Here is a 19,581-nt window from a genome sequence, read left to right as displayed (position 1 = left end):
AACAACCCCTGATTTAGATAAAGATCATATGATATAAAATAGAGTTATGCACAAGCCAAAAGACAATCTGACTAAGTTAGGGGGAAATACTTGAGATTTAAAAAGTTGCATTAAGATCCACACCCTGCCCTCTGTGTTAAACCAAGTGTTGTTTTTTTTTGAGGCAACAGATATAAAAAAATAATCTGTTTCTAAATGTCTAAAATACAATTAAACTGACTTCACTGCATGTATTTAATAATTCTTTGTTCCTCTTGCACTGAAAATTAACATATTCCAATAATGGAGAGGCTGAAGGATTGAGGAGAGAGCTGTAGTTCATTTTAAATTTTGCTGTAAGACTATCCCTGTCTTAATTATGAATTCCTGGGTGATCCTATGCATTCCTCCTCAAGGATGCATCACACTGTGGATTTATCTCTGTCATAATTGTGTGCAGGACGGCAAACTTCTCTGCCTCATGACAAAGAACAAGTGTAGTTTCATGAATAAAAATATTAGGAAATGACATCAATGGCTAAGTTTCTCATGCTCTTCTTTATAACAACATATTTTTGACATGTTTTGATATGACGTGGAATGAATTCAACAGCCTAATCGTAGCCTGTCATTCTTAGAGTACACAAGAGCCTTAAAAAACTCTTTAATTGTCCATTTTTAAGCCTTAACTAGCCTTTTAGAAATGGTGCTGGGTGAACCTAATTCAGACCATGTGTTTTATGAAATGTACAGATGCTTCACTTCAATTTCTCACTTAACAAAATAGTGAGATTGTAAAATGCCAGTGTAATCTGCTTTTGCAGTACCGATGAGTTCAGCCAAATGATGCAATAAGTCTTTCAAAGCTAATAGCATAAACAGAACTTGAGTTGGAGACCCACATACACTTTTGAATCTGCAGACAATTATTTGCTTGAACCTTCAGGTATTGTCAGCATTCATTTAACTACGGGACAGCGAAGCATGGGGGTAGATGTGGGAACAAATGTTCTTTCTGTAACATAAACATGCTGTTGGGCCTTGGAGGACAGGAGGAAGAGCAACTACCAAGGCAACGGTCAGATAAGCAGGGTTTGAGCTCACGCCAAGAAACTACTTTGAGAAAACATCTCAGGCAAGTTCACAAAGATAAAAGTGAGGGACTTGCAACCTTCTATTACTATGGCTGTTGCGATAAAAGTAATCCAGATCTATATGAATTTTGTTTCTTAGTCTAGTCTACCTTATAGGGCTGATACCTATGGTATATTAGAAAATGTTGGATCCAAAGGCAGATTAAATCTCACTTCTTTAAGAAGAAAAATAGTTGTTTTTTTTTTAAAAAAAACAACTCAATTCTAAGTTTGGAGAAAGTTTAGACGATTGGAATTGTAACTTCACTAATTGTTGTATAAATATCAGCCCTACCATGAGCATAATTGCGCAACCTCCCAATTTATGCAAGTTCTCACTTGCAGGTCTGAGCTAAAGAGTGAAACTAAGAGTTATATGTGAAAGCTACAGGTAGAAATTAGGTTAAGTTGAAATACTCTCCCAATAAGATTTAGAGTAAACAGAGTAGGAATTATGTCTACTCTGTTCACCATAAATCTTATTGGAAAAGTTACAGTCTTTCAACCTAAGTTATTGTGGAAGGATGGAAGGCTGGTAAAAGAAACTGAGACTGCTGTGGCGGGTTGAGTAGGGCTATCAAAGTGCATAGCCATGCACCCACGCACATATGTATATTGAAAAAAAATAGCAGTTGCCTTCAAAATAAAAGCCAGATAGGGACAGTCAAAGGTTCAAATGTGGCCCGTGTGTGTGTGTATAATATGCCAAAGTCTGAATTAGAATATCATCCTTCTTTTTCAGTATTCTCTTGGCAAATGAAAACTTTGAAGTCTTTGATTCATTCAGTTGTTGTTGCATCAAATAATTAATTCTATTGATTAATAGTCTGTTCAATTCATATGGGCTCAGCAAGTAGAAATACTTAGTTTATTTTACCTGAGCAAAGAAAATTAGCACTGTCAGGCCTAATTAATACTTGCAAGGTTGTTGGCTATAGAAAGAAGTTGACAAAAAAAAAAAAAAAAACCTCCTCAGGAGAAGACAGTGGCTTCCGTGTTGCTCCCAATAAAATTATATGGTTATGTCTGTTTCTTCACAAAGAGTTCAGCTTAACTGCTTGCTATTGTTCTTTGCACATTAAAATGTTTTTAATTGTTTTTTTACAATATATGCTTTAAAAGTCTCTTATTTTTAGAAGGGAAGTATCATTAAGAGGCTACAAAATTTGAAAAAAAAAACCTCTTGTCATTTTTGCTCCAAGACAAGTAGATCTGCGTGTTTCTGAATCTGAACTCTATCACAGCTTTGGGAGCAATTCAGAAATTTGAAATGAGAGACAAAGAGACAGAGAGATCTGCCAAAATCTGTCGTTCCCCCCCCCCCCGAATTTTCCACAGAGATCCCAGTTATGGGGCGGGTGAAGCTCTAGATTTAAATAAAGAAATAACCTTTATACATGTTTCCATCCAGTGCTGTTCCTTGAGTTTTCATTTTGGGTTTGTGGGTTTGATAACAGCATTGGTGCTTCACGATAGTCTTTACCGACAATTGCCTGGACTTTCTGGTCTATAATGGCTAGTTCTTCAGAAACCAATTTTCTGTTTCTCTCTCTCCTCTGTCTCCTGACATCAGCTCCTCACGCACATTTCACCAAAACTAATCGAATCGTATTATAGCTTAATGCAATATGTAACAACAGCCACAATGGTACAGGCAGCCCACACAATATATACAGAACCACAAGCTAGCCAAGCATATTTTAGCTTAGTGTCCCCCATGAAGCCAATCTGTGGATAGTTTATGGTTCAGTGTAACACGAAAATACGAGCCAGTTAAAACCATGAACAATTTCTTTAAAGCTCCCCTAGAATACAGTTGCTGAGGTAGAGAGAATAGCTGTTAATCTCCTGGTAAAGAAGCTCTAAATGAAGGCCCAGGTAGGCAGTCTGGAAAGACAAAACCTCACTGGGCAATTTCCAGACTACTTCTTTCTCAGTCTAAAACAGGCTCTGGTTTGCCTATCATTCTTAAAATATAATGTGCCTCAGCTGAATTTTGTTTTGGTATAGTGTGTGAAGACCCAGCAAAAAAACACCTGAAGAACTTTCATTATTTGCTTGGGACATTGAGACTTTGAATGCTTTACAGTGAGAGAGATTTAACTGAGTGTCTCCTTGTAGTAACTCTGTTTTGAAATTCATGAGGCACCTATGCCTGTATTATACCTTTTAGGTGCCTCTTGAAGACAATCTCTTCACTTGTGCCTTCCTGCATGAATGCAATATATATGATTTTATTGATAGGTTTCTTTCTTTTCCACATTTTTCTGTTAGCTATTTTTCTAGCGGTTGATCTAGTGTTTTCATTTTGCATTTTATTTATTGATTTCAAAGCACCTAGCGAGTTGTAATAATGAAAATGGTGTCCACATCTGCTGAACAAGAAGGTGAAACAAACAGTTGCACTCTTGTACTTAATAAGGGCCAAATAATGAGCCAGAGCTTATTTCAATTGAAGCATAATGTGGGCACTAGACTAGAAAAGATTGCTTTCTGTACCATGGCTACTGGATTCCCCTGGTGTGCATATTCACTACTGTTGTTTTTAATCTAGTTCAGCAAGGATGAATATTTGCAAAATCCAATGTTGTCAGCTAAAGAGAAAACACATGGCCTATTTTATTTTACCATAAATCCCTTAATTATGAAATTGTGTGGAGCTATTACTAGAGTCATCTCCAATATGAATGCAACGAACCCATATGCTTGTATTTGTCCATATTTATCTCTTGATAAGGGACAGTTGATCTAATTCTACCAAAGAATAAAAAAGATTATCTAGGAAATGTATGTGTATGTACATATAGACATATAATAATAGAATATTGTAACTGTCTAGGCCTTTCATACACAATTCTTGTCAAAGAGAAGGAAGGAAGGGAGGGAGGGACGAGAAGGAAGGAAGGGAGGGAGGGAGGGAGGGAGGGAGGGAGGGAGGGAGGATGGTTCATGGGAAGTTCTGATTCCAAGTCCAATCTGAGAGTCTAAAAGACATTGTGAACACTTTCCACAGAATATCCATGTGATAACGGTACTGTTTACTTTTAAACAATACTTACAATCCAATTATGAAATATAATGGGGGGGAAAGCACATGGGCCTATGGACCGTACTAATTTAAGTTTAACAGAACACTGCATTTTTTTCACATAACACTAGAATAGCTATTTTGTTCAAGAGGCTGGGTCCAAAGGCTCTCTTTTATTTATAAATAGAATTCAAAGAATGGGAAGGGTATTTCTGCACTGCCCCCATCCCTGCTGCACCTAGCCCTGCCCCTTCCCTAATATCTGCTTTGGAGATTTGCGTTCCACAAATTTACAAACCTTTACAAAGGTTGTAAAAAGGACTCTGAAGAAACAGGAAAAAGGTATAAAAGAAAAAAACATTATTTCTTTATTTCTATTGTTATTTCTATTAATGGACTCCATAGTTAAGATCAAAACCTCTCAATTCGCAGAGGATTCCTTCAATACATTAATAGCACTCTTGGGCAAAACCTATTAAATGATTGTGTGGTTGACATGTCATTTAATTCACTCCCAAAGGAATGGGTTTACCCCTCAAAGTACTGTAGATTAGAATCAAGGTTAAGTATGAATTAACTCTGATCTGTATGTCAGTTTACACTAACATGAGCACCTATTAGCCATGAGAACCTCAACTCCTGGAATCCCAAGAACAATCTGGGAGCTGAATTATCACAATTACCACATTCCAAGGTGGCTGAAACTTTAGCCAAAGTTATAACAGATGAATGACAATCTGCTGGTCGATGATATGGGAGAAGACCCAGGCTCCCAGTATAACTTATTGCTGCTACTTCTTTAAAAAGAAAAAAATAAATAAACTGCATTAAAAAATATTATTAACTTGGGAGGGATGAAAGAAATGTTTATGACTTAAATTGTTTCTTAACTCCCTAAAAAGTTCGGAGATTTTCATTCCTGCTTCAATGCTAACAATGAGAGCTGTCCAGTTTAAAGTCGTGCATCTCTTTCCAATCACAACAAAGAAGGCATATTTAATATGTATTACGTTCAACTTCTGAAAGGTCATACACGGTCTTCTCCACTATTAAATGTCAGCCTTCACATAGGCAACAGCCTGTCCATGCTTGAGATTTGGAAGTCTGAGGGAAAATTCTGAACTCTATAGAAAAAAAACAGAATGGATAAATTCCCTTCCCCCCCCCCCCCAAGTTTTAATAGCATTAACAGTATATTCCCTGCTAATCATTTTCTAGGCCCTTCACTACAAAAATCTTGGTGGTGGTTGTTTGCATCCTCAGAGGGCAAAGTCTGGTAGTTGTATGTGGGTTTCTTTCATGCCCTGTGCTATATATAACTTTCCAGGCTTTTAAAATGGTTCATTTAACAGAATCATTCTTAGGTGACTAGACAGCATGTGTCATTTTTTCCATGATTAACTTTTAAAAATGGACATAAAAGGAGAAAACCTTGATATTTAAAGTATACCAAAGTTCTAGCTGATTCAACATTTTTATACATGAATGTGCATGTATGCCTGTGTATACAGACCAACACACACACACACACACACACACACACACGGGCACCATTTTAGACATTTTATGGTCATTTTCATAGTCTTTACAGTATTATAACCTAACCCTTGAGATTTCATTTTCCCCATGGTATATTATTTTCTCTTTAACGACTCATACTTGGATGAGACATGGATTCATCAATCACTTTAAAGGTTAGGCTTAGACATCCAATGAATCCTGATTAATATGAAATGTCCACACGTGAATTGTGAGCAGAGGCTGTGATACACTCATAGAACAAGATCTTCCTGCTCACTTCAGCAGAAGAAAACCATCTCCTGTTATGGAAGAGAAGAACCACAAGATCTTCTGATATGGAAGGAATGAGAGATTAAGAGGAATATAGGAAGAGACCTGCAGCATCTGTTTCCCATAGGGCTCAACTATATGCTTCTGAGAACTTGAGAACTTGAGCAGAGAGCAATAGCTTTCCTCTCTTGCTTCCTAGCAAATGATCTTCAGTGCCAATTTGCTTCTAAATAAAGAACCTTTATACAGTAGTGGCCAAAATTGTGGAAACCTTTTGGGAAAAGTGTATTTTTGAGGTTTGATGGCTAATAACACCACTTTTTTGGAGTAGTACCATAAAATTATATATCAATGGAAAGATAATTTAATCAAGAATGTAATGCAACAAAGTTTGTTCAATTATCTGTACTGTATTCTATGAAAAATTATAGCCAAATAACCAGAAAAAGGAAGCACAACTTGCTTAGGTTGATATCAGGTAGCTTTCTTTCATCTGATTGTAGCCAATGAGCATGGGTGTTTAGAGAGCCAATCAGGTGTCATCTTGTTTTGGCAATGAGCCAATCAGATCACAGTAGATTCAGTTATTGATGTCATGTATTGAAGCTGAGAGGAGGGCATTTGTCAGTGTGTTATGTGATCGCTATCAAGTTGGTTGGTTTTTTTGTGTGTTTTAGTGAGCTTGTAAAACATAATAAAATTAAAGTAATGGTGCAAAGAGTTGACTGGTTGCCCAGAAAGCGATGTAAAATAGAATTATTAAATGAACAAGGCTACAGTTATAAAGAAATTAGAAGAAAAATTGATGGAAACTTAACCAAAGGTGGCATTCTACTGTACACTTTTCCCAAAAGGTTTCCACAATTTTGGCCACTACTGTATGGTTATCATTAGCTATTGATGATACTCATCCACTTTTTGGAATGGAAGAAACCTCTGCCCATATCAAAGACCTATAGTGTTCTGGGATGAAGGAACAATAGATATGTGAGTCAGTCTCTCTCTCTCTCTCTCTCTCTCTCTCTCTCTCTCTCTCTCTCTCTCTCTCTCTCTGTGTGTGTGTGTGTGTGTGTGTGTGTGTGTACATAGACAAAGAGCAGAGCTTGCATAGTGACATCACAATACGCATTTCATAATTTTGATGAACATTGAGCTTTTGTCCCCAAAATGCTAGTTTTAGCAAACTCTATTCCAGCTATTAAATGTGTCTATCGCACTGTTAAAATATAATAAATCCATGCATTCCTTTTTCTTAATTCTCAATCCAGTTAAATATGTCATCACTAGCCAAGCTCAGCAACTGGCTTAAATACCTTTTTAAAAACACTAACAGCTACTAGTTCCAACATTTAGCCATATTGGCATATAACAATGTTTGGGGTAATAAATGTCATCACAAACATTCATTTCTTAAACAAGCACAAGAGAACACCTGGTGCTTACCAAAGCTTGCGCTCCATAGTTGTTAATGTTGCCATTTCAAAAGAGGTATAGCCTCTATTTTGCTTTACTATTTTGCCAATTTGCATAAAGTCCTATTCTATTTGAAACTATTATTTTGCTCCATATGTCAGTGGAGATTGTTCTGCCATTCGTCTTCATGAAGAACAATGAAGAGTCTGGATGCAAATATTTGGGCAGCTGTTTAAATACATCTGAAGAGGTGGAAGATGCCAAAACAAATGAAGGACATTCCCTTACATGGCTCCTTTTCCTTTAAAAACTGCGGTTATCTCTGTCTTAGATCAGTTCAACTGGATTTTGCAATCACTTCCACACCAAATAGCCTGCAGATGGATTCAGTTCAAATATTTATATTGTACCTTCCTCCATTTTATTTACCAAGCCCTTAGCAGGAGATCATCACATTATTATGCTACCCGCTGATTGATTATTATCCTTTCCTTCCTGTGTGGATCTCAAAAGGCCCCACACCATACACATAGTCATTTTTTTGCTCACAATCTTTGTTTCACAGGACAATGTACCATTTTGTCATGGAATTCTGTAACGCACACAACTACAAATGCAAAAAAAAAAAAATGGCACTGGGATTTCATTATTTCCTTAAGGAGGGGAGGAGCACATTTTTGGGTGTGGATCGTGGATTTTAAAGAAAGACAAATCTGCAAGAGGGGCCAATTTGGCACACCTGGAAACTGAGTCAGCAGTTTGGATTGCTTGCTTTCTTTTTAAACTTAAATCTAGTTCAGGCTTTTATTTGTGTTTTCCTGCATTTCTCTTTTGAAACTGCAGAAAACTGTAGTGATGGTTGAGACAAGTGCAGGGCTTGGAAAAGGGGGGTTCATGCTACCTAGCATGATGTCCCCCCCCCCCCGGTTTAAGGAAGGGGTTGCAATTGACTGATGTAGCATATGTTTCTTGTGCAGAAGACCTCCGATTCCATCTCTGGCATGAGGTCAAGTTTCAGAAATGTCCATTCTGAAACCTCTGCAAGCCTTTGGCCAGTCTTGAGACAATACAGAATTAGGTGGGACATTGATCTGGCTCCTGCCTGCTTTTGCTCCCCATTTTCCTTATTCAGCAAGCTCCTAGCAAGGCATAATGGGTGGCCTCTTGGACAAAGCAATGAAATTAGCTTTCATGCAAGGAAGAGATTGTGGCAGCCCTCTTAGAAGTTCAACCTTAACATAGGAACTGACCAAATCATTTCTGCTACATTATATTATTCTGCTCTTTGAAAACAAGGTGCCAGCTTTTCATTTAATGGTCCTTGAAGTATTCATTACATAAAAGAGTGGCCAGAGAGTTCTTTTAAATGAAAACAATTATCAGTATCTTCCCAGTTCCATAAAAGTCTGCCTTCCCTTAAACAAAAGGGAGCAATAGAAAGATAGCTCGTTTTTGTTTTGGAAGGCGGGCAGATTTTTACACAGCTGTCTCATTCTAAGAAGAAAATGCTGACATTAACCAAGCTGTGTTGATTTTTTTCAAAATACAAAGTGCTACAGATAAAGTAGTACAGATATGTATTTGTCACCTCCAAAGCAGCATCAATTCAGCCTAAAGCCAACAAAGTAGAGTTTGATTTTTCACAAATATAACTTTTTCCCAACTTCCATAGAACATACATGCCAACCTTCTTCCCTGCCATGTTTCAATGTTTAAATTGCTGCCTTCCAAAATCCAATACCTATCTAAGCAGGTCGGTCATCCCAGCAGCTATTAACCTCTAGATATCTGAAGCCACTAAGGAAGCATCCTCTAAACCAGTGGTTCTTAACCTGGGCAATATTGCCCCCCAGGGGGTGATTTTGTTTTTCAGGGGGGCAATGGAATGAAAAGGGGAGACATGGGGGTGAAGGAATGAAAAGGGGGCAATATGGGGGCGATGGAGCAAGAAGTTTTGGGGACACTTTTGAGACTTTTTCGTACAGTGAATCGCTATATATCTGTCATACAAAAACATCAGATTGCTCGCTATTAGTGGATTGAATTGTTTTTTCAAATGTTCCTCCAGCTAGCTTCAGTACAGAACGCCGTACATGTGAATATGCATTGCTTATCTTTATGCACATTGCGCAGCAGCCTCTACCCATACAGTGGCACACTATTGGCCAGAATGGGCAGTGATGGAGGGGGAAGCACTTCTTTTGAAACATTGCATGCTGAGTGGCTGTCCCCTGTGACATCAGCCGTAATGTCAACGTAACTGTTGAAACTAGGTTTATCGACGTCCATGTGTGTTTTTCTGGTGTTCCAGTGCAGTCGAAAATTTAATTTGCAGGTAGTGCCTTTCATTTCAAAGACCTCTCAACATGGCCGAGAAGAGGAAGTGTCACCAATATTCGACGGAATACCTAAATTGGGATTCATTCCATCTCCTTCCAACATACAGCTTTCGTTTTATCTTCTTTGTAAGAAAACATTTTCAAATGAAGCGATGAAGCCTTCCTGAATGAAAGACCATTTGGTAAGAATTCATTCAGATAAAGCCGACAAACCGGCATTGTTTTTCCAATCCTTAAAGGCTAAGTTTGAGGGTCGAAGCACTGTTGGGAAGTTATTTGGAAAATCGTCACTCAACGCCGACAAGGGGCTCATTTCTTCCTATAAAATATCTTTGTTGATAGCAAAATGTGACAAATCTCACACTATCAGAGAAATGCTGATTTTACCAGCAGTAAAACAGATTGTTGCCACTATGTTGGGGCCCAGCACAAGCACTATCACGCAATTGATTCCTTTAAGCAATGACACCATATCAAAAAGAATTGATGAAATGGCTGCTGATGTGGAAGAAAGGCTTGTTGACACCTTGTAAAATACAGAATTCGTGATGCAGATTGACAAGTCAACGATTCATAAAAATGAAGCCTTGTTATTGGCTTATGTCCATTTCATCAACAGAAATGAAGAGATCGGGGAAGAACTGTTATTTGTTTGAAATTTAGCCACTGACACAAAAGGTTCTTTGATATTTAAAAAGGTTGAAGAGTTTTTTAATGAGAGAAACATCCCTTTGACAAACGTCATGGCATGTGCAATCGACGGAGCTGCATCCATAGTTGGACGGTATTGTGGATTTCAAGCTCATCTAAAATCGGTTGTACCTGGAGTTATGACTGTCCATTGCATCGTTCATAGACAGCACCTTGTCTAAAAAAATTTGAGTGGCCGTTTGCACGAGTCTCTACGTTACCTCATTAATGCTGTGAATAAAATTAAGTCGAATGCCTTGAACAACCAACTTTTTCACAAGCTTTGTGAAGAAAATGACGAGGAGTTTGAACGTTTCCTTTTGCACACTGAAGTAAGGTGGCTTTCAAAAGGAAAGTCTTTGCAGCGAACTTTTTGACACAGTTGTCGAATTTCTTGAATCCATTGAGCCAAGTCTAAGCAGTTCTCTTAAACTTCGATGTCTGGATGTAGCTTATCTCGCTGATGTTTTTGACAAGCTGAATGAAGTGAATGTAAAGCTGCAAGGAGATAAAATCAATTTTCTTAAGGCCAAGGGAGTAATCTGCTCATTTATTTCCAAACTGGATCTCCTTGCAAGCAATATGAGTCGCCAGGAGCTGTATCAGTTCCCAAGCCTTGGTAATGAACGTGAACTCCAAGGAGAAGATTTGGACATTTTTTGCTGCCACTTGAAGCAACTAAAAGAAGATATGGAAACCAGATTCTATGATCTGATAAATCTGGAAATGCCCACTTGGGTGCTAAACCCTTTCACAGCAGACTTTGCACAACTTCATCCCAAACTGCAAGAGCCACTGACAGATCTGAAATACAACTGTGAAGCCCAGTCAAATTTTCAGAGTTACAGCTACGAAGCTTTTTGGGTGAAAATAAGGAACACTTACCCAATATTGTGGGAGGAAGTTAAGTTGCTTCTTTTAGCCTTTCCTTCCACTTACTTAGTGGAGAGGGGCTTCAGCGCCATCCAACAGATCCTTTCTAAGTCAAGGAACATGTTGAAGATCTCTGAGCATGGTGATTTAAGAATGCGATTAACAAAAATAGTTCCAGACATCAAGAAATTGGAATCAGCTCACCAAGCACAGGGCAGCCATAGATGTTCTTTTTTTTTTTTTTTTTGCTTTTTGTGTACATACATTTTTTTCATTAATAATTGTCTGAACTTTTATCATTGTATTTGCTTGCATTGGATTTCACATTCCAGTTTTCGGCTTTGGTTTCATTTTTGAATTTTTGTTGTGCTCTGTAAAACATTTTGTGTGTCTCTTTGTATTGTACTTTTTTAGTGTGCACTCCAATTCGATATTATATTTTCTTTGTGTCTTTTTAACCCTTTTTACAGTGTGCATGACTATATATAGTTTCCTCAAATCTTAATTTAGTTTCAGAGTTTTCGTCTTGAAATTCTTAGTTCCTGCATTGCGGTTTGTTCTTATGCTCTTTTTATATTTCTTTTTGCGTCTTAAATTTCACTTGTAATTCAATCATTAAATGTTACTGTTTTTCTTTTCGGGCATTTCACTTTCTTGCAATTGAATTTTGTTTTCAGTAGTCATTACATGTAAGTGTCTTGAATAAATAAGATAATAATGAAATACATTTATCACAAAGTTTGGAAATAAAGTGATGGGTGGCACCAAAATTTTTCACACAGTTGAGATATGGGAAAAAGATTGGAAATAAATTATTTGCATCAATATGTCCAGATGACAATTTTAAAGAAAACAAAAAAAAGTGTTCGCATAAATTGAAGAATTATTTCCTATGTTGTGATTGAGAGGTTATGTTGGGGGAGGGGGGCAATGACAACTTCCTCATTGGCTCAAGGGGGCGATTCGTTCAAAAGGGTTAAGAACCACTGCTCTAAACAATTGTCCTGAGCTCTTTGTTAAAGTACAAGTCCTCTTATCAATGAACACAACATAATAGGAATCTTCTTTGCAATACCCTTATAGGTCCATATTTAAAACAACGCTGCAAGGTAAGCATTTTGTAAGCTTTTTGCAATAAAAACCAACAAGTATCAAATTTCAGCTAAATGACTTTAGTTACATGCCTTGTACATAAGAAAAACCACCAAGCCAAAACATAACTGAAAACATATGGGCACTGATACAATTCTTGGCTAATTTGTAATTGTAAACTCTTTTTTAAGCTGACCTTTCAGACAAGAAGTAAAGTCCATGTAAGGGCATTGTGTTTTTGTTTATATATAAAAAAGAGTATTTTGTTAGAATGGTAGCTTGCTTCGGGATTGTGTGCATGAAAATACAATCCAGAAGTAATGTTCAAGATGTCTATTTATCTCAAAACAAATAGATATATTTTTATTAAAATAGAATAAAATTAACGAAGTTTTTTTCATTATTTTACGTGCGATTTTATATCAGATAAAATGCAGTTTCCTGGAATCAGCTAATCAGCAGGATTAGACAGATCGTATATTTTATGGGTTTTGTTCCAGTGTCTAGGATGAAAATTTCTATTTCAAGTATTTTCCAAGAAGTGGAGTAAAGTTGGGGCATAGTTGGCTCCTTATCTGAGCCTGAAAAAAAAATATTCTGGAGTAATAGTTGTAACGATCAACTATTTTGCAATGTTGATATAAGCACTGATTTCTAATTATTGTGATTCAGTGTATCCTGCATAGGTTTTCTTTAAAAAAAAAGAAATTATTGATTTTAAAATAATAATAAAAAGAAAAAGAATAAAACATAAAGATAATTATTATAGAAATACATTGTCAGAGAAAATAAAAAAATAGAAAGACAGAATAAATTACACATAACTTTTTTTAAAGCACTTTCTATGTCTTTTCCTTTTCTTTTTTTCCCCCTTTTTTCTTTGACAAGATATTCTTTAAAACTGTAATTCTCACAGGAGCCCAGGAAATTGTCAGGATTGTAATAGAAACAAATGTGATTTAGGTTGCATTAAAAGAAGCACTATCGCCAGGTTCCAAAGAGTAATCCTGTTGTATTGGAAAACTGTCTCCAGTTCTACATGTCGTATTTTAAAAAGGATGCTATAAGCTATAGCATATTAAGAAAGAGTAAACTGAAACAACGAGATATTTCATGCAGGGGGAGTTTAATGACATAAATTTATTTTATTTTATTTATTAAAATTTATAGACCGCCCCACTCCCGCAGGACTCCGGGCGGCTAACAATAAAAACACAATATAAATTAACAAAACAAACAATACAATAACATTCATCCAGGGGTCAGATTTTATAAACCCCAGGCCTGCCGGAAAAGCCAGGTCTTAAGCAGCTTGCAGAAAACCAACAGGGTGGGAGCAGTCCTAATCTCCGGGGGGAGCTGGTTCCAAGACATGGGCGCCATCACAGAGAAAGCCCTCCCCCGTGGCCCTGCCAAATGGCACTGCTTGGCCAACGGGACCTGAAGGAGGCCCAGCCTGTGGGATCTAACCGGACGAAGGGAACTATGAGGTAGTAGGCGGTCTCGCAAATAGCCTGGCCCTGAGCCATATAGAGCTTTAAAGGTAATAACCAACACTTCTTTACCATGAAGATTTGTTCACTGTGGCTCCATATGGCATTCCAGCCATTTTGGGAAACAGTTTGGCGAAAAGGTACAATGATTCAACAGTAAAATCAACAGGTTGTGATGAAGCTCTGAAGATTTCAGCTGGAGCATGAGGCTGGATTGAGTGATATTCTACAATCCCTTGAAATTAGCAAGGCCACAGCAAAATCAAAGAGAGTAATTTATTTATTAAATGTATATGCTGCTCATCTCACTATTGAGCAGCTTACAACATCAGTTAATTGTACAAATCAATCAAGATATTATTTAAATTTATGTTTCTGTTTGATTTGAATTGTCAATTCAATTTACATTTATAATTCAATTTAAGTAGCAGAGTTTAGTTAACTTTAATGAATGTCTTATGTCTAAAGATATTTACCCATGTAGTATGGGTGTATTACTATTATCCTTCTCATATTTTCTACTACCTTCTCCTATTGATATCTTATAATTATATTACCTTGTTCTTTGTATACATACTTTTTGTTTCTATATACCCTGTTGTTTGTATGTACACTGAGAGCTTATGCACTGTAGACAACCTTGTGTGTTCAATCACACTTGGCCAATAAAGCTATTATCTTCTCTTTTCTTTTCTTCTCTTCTGCTCTGCTCTGCTCTGTTCTACTCTATTTATCATTGACTTGAATAATCAAATAAAAATGTAAACAAATCATCTTTGAATTAAATTGTCAAATTGGTTTAAAATATAAAATTCCACTATCTATAGTTTTTTAATAAAATAAAATAGGCCAATGCACTTATAACATCTTTGTTCATTTTCAGGAGTATTATTACTTTCCGTTGCAATTCTTTCAAGGGAAAAATAATTTCTTTTTCCACAATTACTTTTTGACAACTGCATTCACAACCCCAGAATCATACCAAGCGTCTGAGGGATATGAAGTTGAAATATGACTTTATATGCTATTCCTTCCATAAATTCATTCCTGATTGCTCTATGATTTTTTTAAAAAATGGAATGAAACTCAAAACACAAGGTGAAACCAATCAAATTAATGGATAATCCACTAAGTGAATTCTCCTTAAAATGCTCAACAGACAGACATTTGTAAAATTTGATGTCTCCATGGATTTTTGTTTGTTTGTTTTGCTCAATTACATTAAGGGAAATGCATGTAAATGACAGTTTATCTCCTGGGGCTAATCCTGAACCTTTGCTGAATTCCTAAGGGGAAAAAATGGGCATTCTACAAGGTGTCTCCTGTAGGAGCAGAAGACATTTCATTCAATCCAATAAAGAGTTACAGATCTCAAGAAGGAGGTTGAAAGGAAATTTCTACTAAAATTTATAGTCATTTACTTTGACGAAAATATTTTTGTGCCTAAATTATATATTTTAGGGCATCATCAAATAAATTACATTATTTTTTCTATATATATTACAGCAGATCTATTAAAAAAAACACCTGATAATCAGCAGAGTGTGAAACACCTAGAATTTTTGATGCTGAAAATGAAACATCAGCATCACAGACCTTGGCTCTTTTCATATATATGAACACATTCACTTGGGTAGTTTTCAGTGCACAATCCAGAAAACGCTGGATTCAGTTCCTTGCTTGAACATGATTCTCACCAACAATCTTAGACCCATAAGTTTTCCAATGTTTGCATAACCCACTGAAATATAAACCTACAGCATTGTGCAAATCCAGCTTGTGTTATTAATTTAGCTTTCATTACATTGTACAATTAAATAAAATGGATTAAATCCAGAGCAGCCAAGATTATGTAGACAGGCATAGAGGCATCTTGGGCAATTCTCTGTATCATCGTGCAGTGTTGCCATAAGAATTAAAGAGAAAAGAAAATTTTATATACAATCTTGAGCTTATTTGCTAAATGGTAGAATAGTAGTAGACTAGGGCTGTACAAAAGGATTCTTCATGCACTTCAAGGGAGATGGCAGCTCTTTGCATGCAATGTCCATCTCCTGCTTAGAACAAATTGACAAAAAAAAAAAATAGCAAGTGGAAAAGTCTATGCTGTATTACAACCTGGGAAGTGATCATCACTTCAACCAAACATCAGGACCAACTTTAGAATTTTCCTATAAATCCAGTCTAGATATCAATAAATACTCTGAATATATTTGATCTTTAAAACAATCAAGAAAACATTTTTGAAAGCTGTTACGTTTGTATTATATGTGTATCGTCTAATATATTTGATGATGACTTCTAGGTTAAATTTCAGTCTATCCTAAATATTTCCTTCAACAGTGAGTCAACAAGATCCAAGACGTTCCATGTGATATTCCTATTTAGAATAGAATCACTTTTATCTTTGGAATTTAACTTTTGGGTAGATACTTTTGTCCTTTTTAGATGCAACCCAATGTACTCTTCCAGGGACTAAGGTAGTCTTATATTTGTTGATCATTGTTGATCAGCACTTCAGGGTCAAGTTTTCTTAGTTGCGATCTCATCTATTCCAGAAGAATTTTAAAGATGCCAATAGAAGTAATTGCAATTATTCTGAGATATATTATACATCTCTAAGATATATGATACAACTATCACAGCACAGTAGCAAGGCTGAAGTGTAATTACTTTGAAAAACCATTTGGTCCAAAAATGGTCACAGAAGACTAAACTAAATGGCATGTGGGAATATAAATATGATGGCATTTGTCATCAAATATATTAGATGATACATGTATAATACAAACATAATAGCTTTTAGAAGTCTTTTCTTAATTGTTTTAAAGATCAAATATATTCAGAGTATTTAGTGATCTTTAGACTGCTTTTGTAGGGAAATTATTAAGTTGGTCCTGATTTTGGTTGAAGTGATGATCACTTCCCAGGATGTAATACAGTATGAAGCTAGGCTGCATAATGACTCAATTCTATACATGTCTACATAGTATTAAATCTTATTTAGTTTCTAAAACTGGATTTTTTTTCCCCAATGGGAGCCTAAAGAATCTAGAGAGTGAGTTTTGTCTAATGATTAAGGTGCTGGTCTAGGAGTAGGGAAAACTTGAATTCTGGTTCTGCTTTATGCACAAAAGCCAGCTGGTGACCTTGGACCGATCACTCCCTCTGAGACCAAGGAAGAAGGCAATGGCAAATAATTGCCAGGAGTCAAGTTTGACTTGAAGGGAAGGAAAGGGAAGGGGAGGGGAGGGGAGGGAAGAAACACAACCATGTTAAAAATCACAGCCATGAAATCTTTGCAAAAGAGAACTTCATCATGATTTGGACTGAAATCTTACAATAGTTGCTAAGGACTAAAATCTATTAAGATAAGTAGTATGTACAGCTGAATACTATACATGGTCAATAGGACCATGCTATTGAGTAGCTGGGGTTTTTTTTTAAACAAAATAATTGCATTTAGTTTCCAAATCATACATTCTATTAAGGCTCCAATCTAAGCATATTTCCTAGAAGTAAGTCTTTTTGAAAATGTTTGTATTTCACAAAGCCCAAGGAAATATTATGAATAGGTATTACATTTCTGGCCCACCGACATATTCAGTTAAACTGAGTCTGAACAAAGTAAGGCACAGAGAATGTATCTGAGCTAGTGGCCGGCTTTGAAAACAAAAATTCATTTCTAGGTTTTTTTGTTTTTTTTCACAAGCATCAAAATCCCAGCTCAAAGTCTGTAATAAAGTTGATGTTTGGGGAGGTAGAAGGTTGTTGCCATTTCAATTCCAATATTGTTTCAGAAGCCTGCAAAAGTTTACTACATCTTGGATGAAAATGTCCATCTCAAAACTCTGCTGGCAGACACACACACGCAGACACGCGTGCGCACACACACATGCATGCACACACACTCACACAAACAAGCAGACAGAGCAAGTTTAACTTCAGATTCCTGCCCCTGAAAGCCTCTTGTTTGTTTTCATATTTGAAAGCCAGAAAGAGTTGTGAAAAGTTCCCTTCAAAATAACTTCACATCCAGAGGAACGAGAACACCACTTACCTAAAGATAGGTCTCTGGAGATGCTTTTTCCTAATTGTAACATAATCATCCATTTAAGTGTGGGCGAGGAACAGCCTCTTCCTGAAAAGAGTTCCCGGGAGAACCTGGGAGCAATCGGGAAACTTGTTCTTAGCTACTGTGCTGAAGAGACCACACCAAGGTTTTTTTCTGGTGCTGGGGAAAACCTCCCTCCGTGTGACAGTCCGGTAAAATGAGGCCATAGAGACCACATAGAGTCTGAGCAGCACCAAAACATGCAGGCTGTTACACAGAGAGACTGAGAGGACAAGTTGAGCAAAGCAGGGAAGAGCTTCCTGGAAGGGTTTCAGCTGCCTGAGGAAAATGCAGAACTTTTACCAACTCTTCACCAAGTTTAAAACAAAAAGAAAAACTTGGGCTAGATTATTCCAGGCATGAGAACTCTTCTTAAATGCACCGGTCAAAGTCTTCAACTTGGAGACTGGCTTGTTTTGTGAAACAAGACCAGTCCATTGGGAGGCTTCCCTTTTTCTTTCTTTCCTTTTTTTTTTTTAATCCTCTCCTTTCTTCAAAATAAAAGTTGTCCAGCTGTTTCAGAGCAAACCCCTGCAAGTGTTTTCTAAATGTTTCTGCGCTGTTGTAAGAACTGTACACAAATTAACAGAGACGGATGGCTCTGATCTCCATTCCTGGCTTCGCTTCAAGACATAGCTGCAATTATTTTACAGTCTGGCTATTATTCACTTTGGCTGATGGGTGACTATAACTATGCACATTAAACCACTACTCATAATTTTTGGCACCCACATAACTTCATAGCCAAGGCATAGTCGGCCGAAGCACAATCTGATATTTGCAACTGGTGGGATCTTAACTACACTGCATGGGGCAATTGTCCTGTGGTTAGAAAAATAAAAAATTGAGTGGGGTCCTTTGTGGGCAAAGTCAGATCTTTTCATTTCATTCTGGCCATGTACATAGATCATTTATTTATTTGTTTGTTCAGATGACTTAAACGACCACCCATCTTAAACAATTCTGGGCAGCTCACAACAACAATAAAACCAATCATTAAAAAAAAGAGTAAAATAGTAATAATAAAAAAAAACCCTGAGCCTTAATCATCCCCTCACAGCAAGACCAGTCGCCCTGATTGCACACTATGGATCTCTGTATCACACTATCACAGCATTTGGGTAAATAAGCCAGATCTTGATGGCTTTCCAAAAAACTAAAAAGCCCTGCTAAGACTGCTTGCAATTATTTCAGAATATTCACTTTTAGGCAGCTTTCTCTGACTGGGATTACAAAGAGACAGCTCTTCAAATACAGGTAGTCTTCATTTTAAAAAAGTAACTTTGCCACTAATCCTTGCATTAGCAATCTGTAAAGCAAAAATAAGCTGAGGGAAGATTGTGTGCACGTAGTTTCACTTAGCAAGTGCCTCGCTTAGTGACTGAGTTGCCAGTCCTGCGTGTGATTGCCAAACGAGGACTTCCTATGTGGAAGAATTATAAATATCCACAATACTTCCCATCACTGGTTTCATAGTCCTATAGCAGTGATGGCGAACCTTTTAGAGACCGAGTGCCCAAACTGCAACCCAAAACCCACTTATGCATCATCGGGTGCCAGGTAGGCGTGGCCCATTGCGTGGGTGTAGCCCATTGGATGGGCGTGGCTGCAGTGATAACGGCAGACTGGATGGGAC

At 37.0% G+C, this 19,581-nt stretch overlaps 1 protein-coding gene across 3 annotated transcripts in view; it reads right to left on the bottom strand.

Annotated features, from left to right (window-relative positions):
- PDE1A (phosphodiesterase 1A) overlaps window positions 1-19,581 on the bottom strand; it is a 156,603-nt gene that overhangs the window by 95,048 nt on the left and 41,974 nt on the right. The window contains exon 1 of one of the 3 annotated variants that reach the window (XM_039322501.1): window positions 17,892-18,544. The exons of the other annotated variants lie outside the window; for them this stretch is intronic. Within the exon in view, the coding sequence (XP_039178435.1) occupies window positions 17,892-17,944 (53 nt within the window). The 5' untranslated portion in view covers window positions 17,945-18,544. Of the gene's footprint in view, window positions 1-17,891; window positions 18,545-19,581 lie in introns of those variants that run through there. 3 annotated transcript variants of the gene reach the window in all.

The sequence above is a fragment of the Crotalus tigris genome, unplaced genomic scaffold (genome assembly GCF_016545835.1).
Source record: "Crotalus tigris isolate CLP2741 ecotype Arizona unplaced genomic scaffold, ASM1654583v1 scf7180000024116.2146003, whole genome shotgun sequence".
In the NCBI taxonomy this organism is placed as follows: Eukaryota; Metazoa; Chordata; class Lepidosauria; order Squamata; family Viperidae; genus Crotalus; species Crotalus tigris.
Note: the sequence above shows the minus strand (reverse complement) of the source record. Positions and strands in the feature narration are given on the sequence as shown.